This window comes from Nanorana parkeri, unplaced genomic scaffold, assembly GCF_000935625.1.
Source record: "Nanorana parkeri isolate BGI_ZX_2015 unplaced genomic scaffold, ASM93562v1 scaffold1533, whole genome shotgun sequence".
Classification (NCBI taxonomy): Eukaryota; Metazoa; Chordata; class Amphibia; order Anura; family Dicroglossidae; genus Nanorana; species Nanorana parkeri.
Window position 1 is genome coordinate 201,731 of NW_017307801.1, and position 348 is coordinate 202,078.

General features: G+C 55.7%; 1 protein-coding gene across 1 annotated transcript in view; it reads right to left on the reverse strand.

The window, feature by feature from the left end:
* Positions 1-220, reverse strand: part of LOC108798666 (sacsin-like) — a 25,885-nt gene extending 25,665 nt beyond the window's left edge. Inside the window, exon 1 of the mRNA XM_018570443.1 lies at positions 52-220. Coding sequence (XP_018425945.1) covers positions 52-220 — 169 coding nt within the window. The remainder of the gene's footprint in view (positions 1-51) is intronic.
* Positions 221-348: the final 128 nt, after the last annotated feature.

The following is a 348-nucleotide window of genomic DNA, read 5'->3' on the forward strand; positions in this document are numbered from 1 at the left end:
GGGTGTTTCTAGGGTCCCACGTGTGGGTGGTGCACAGTCCCGCCGGGGTACCAGACTTCTCCGACCTCTCTAGGTCCACATTCATTAAAGCCGACCATACGCTGGATGAATCGTCAGGACTTGGCCGGCATTCCACCAGTGTGTGGCCCCCAATGGGAGGGGGATCGTGTACCATGTGGTCAGCAGTCTGCGGACGCCCGACAATGAATTCCAAACCCATCACTGTTGTCCCTTCCCCTTTAATACGGAGTTGCCCCCCCCCTTCTCCCTCAATGGCCATTGATACGGAGTTGCCCCCCCATTCTAATGGTCATTAATATGGAGCTCCCCTTCCCATGGCCATTAATA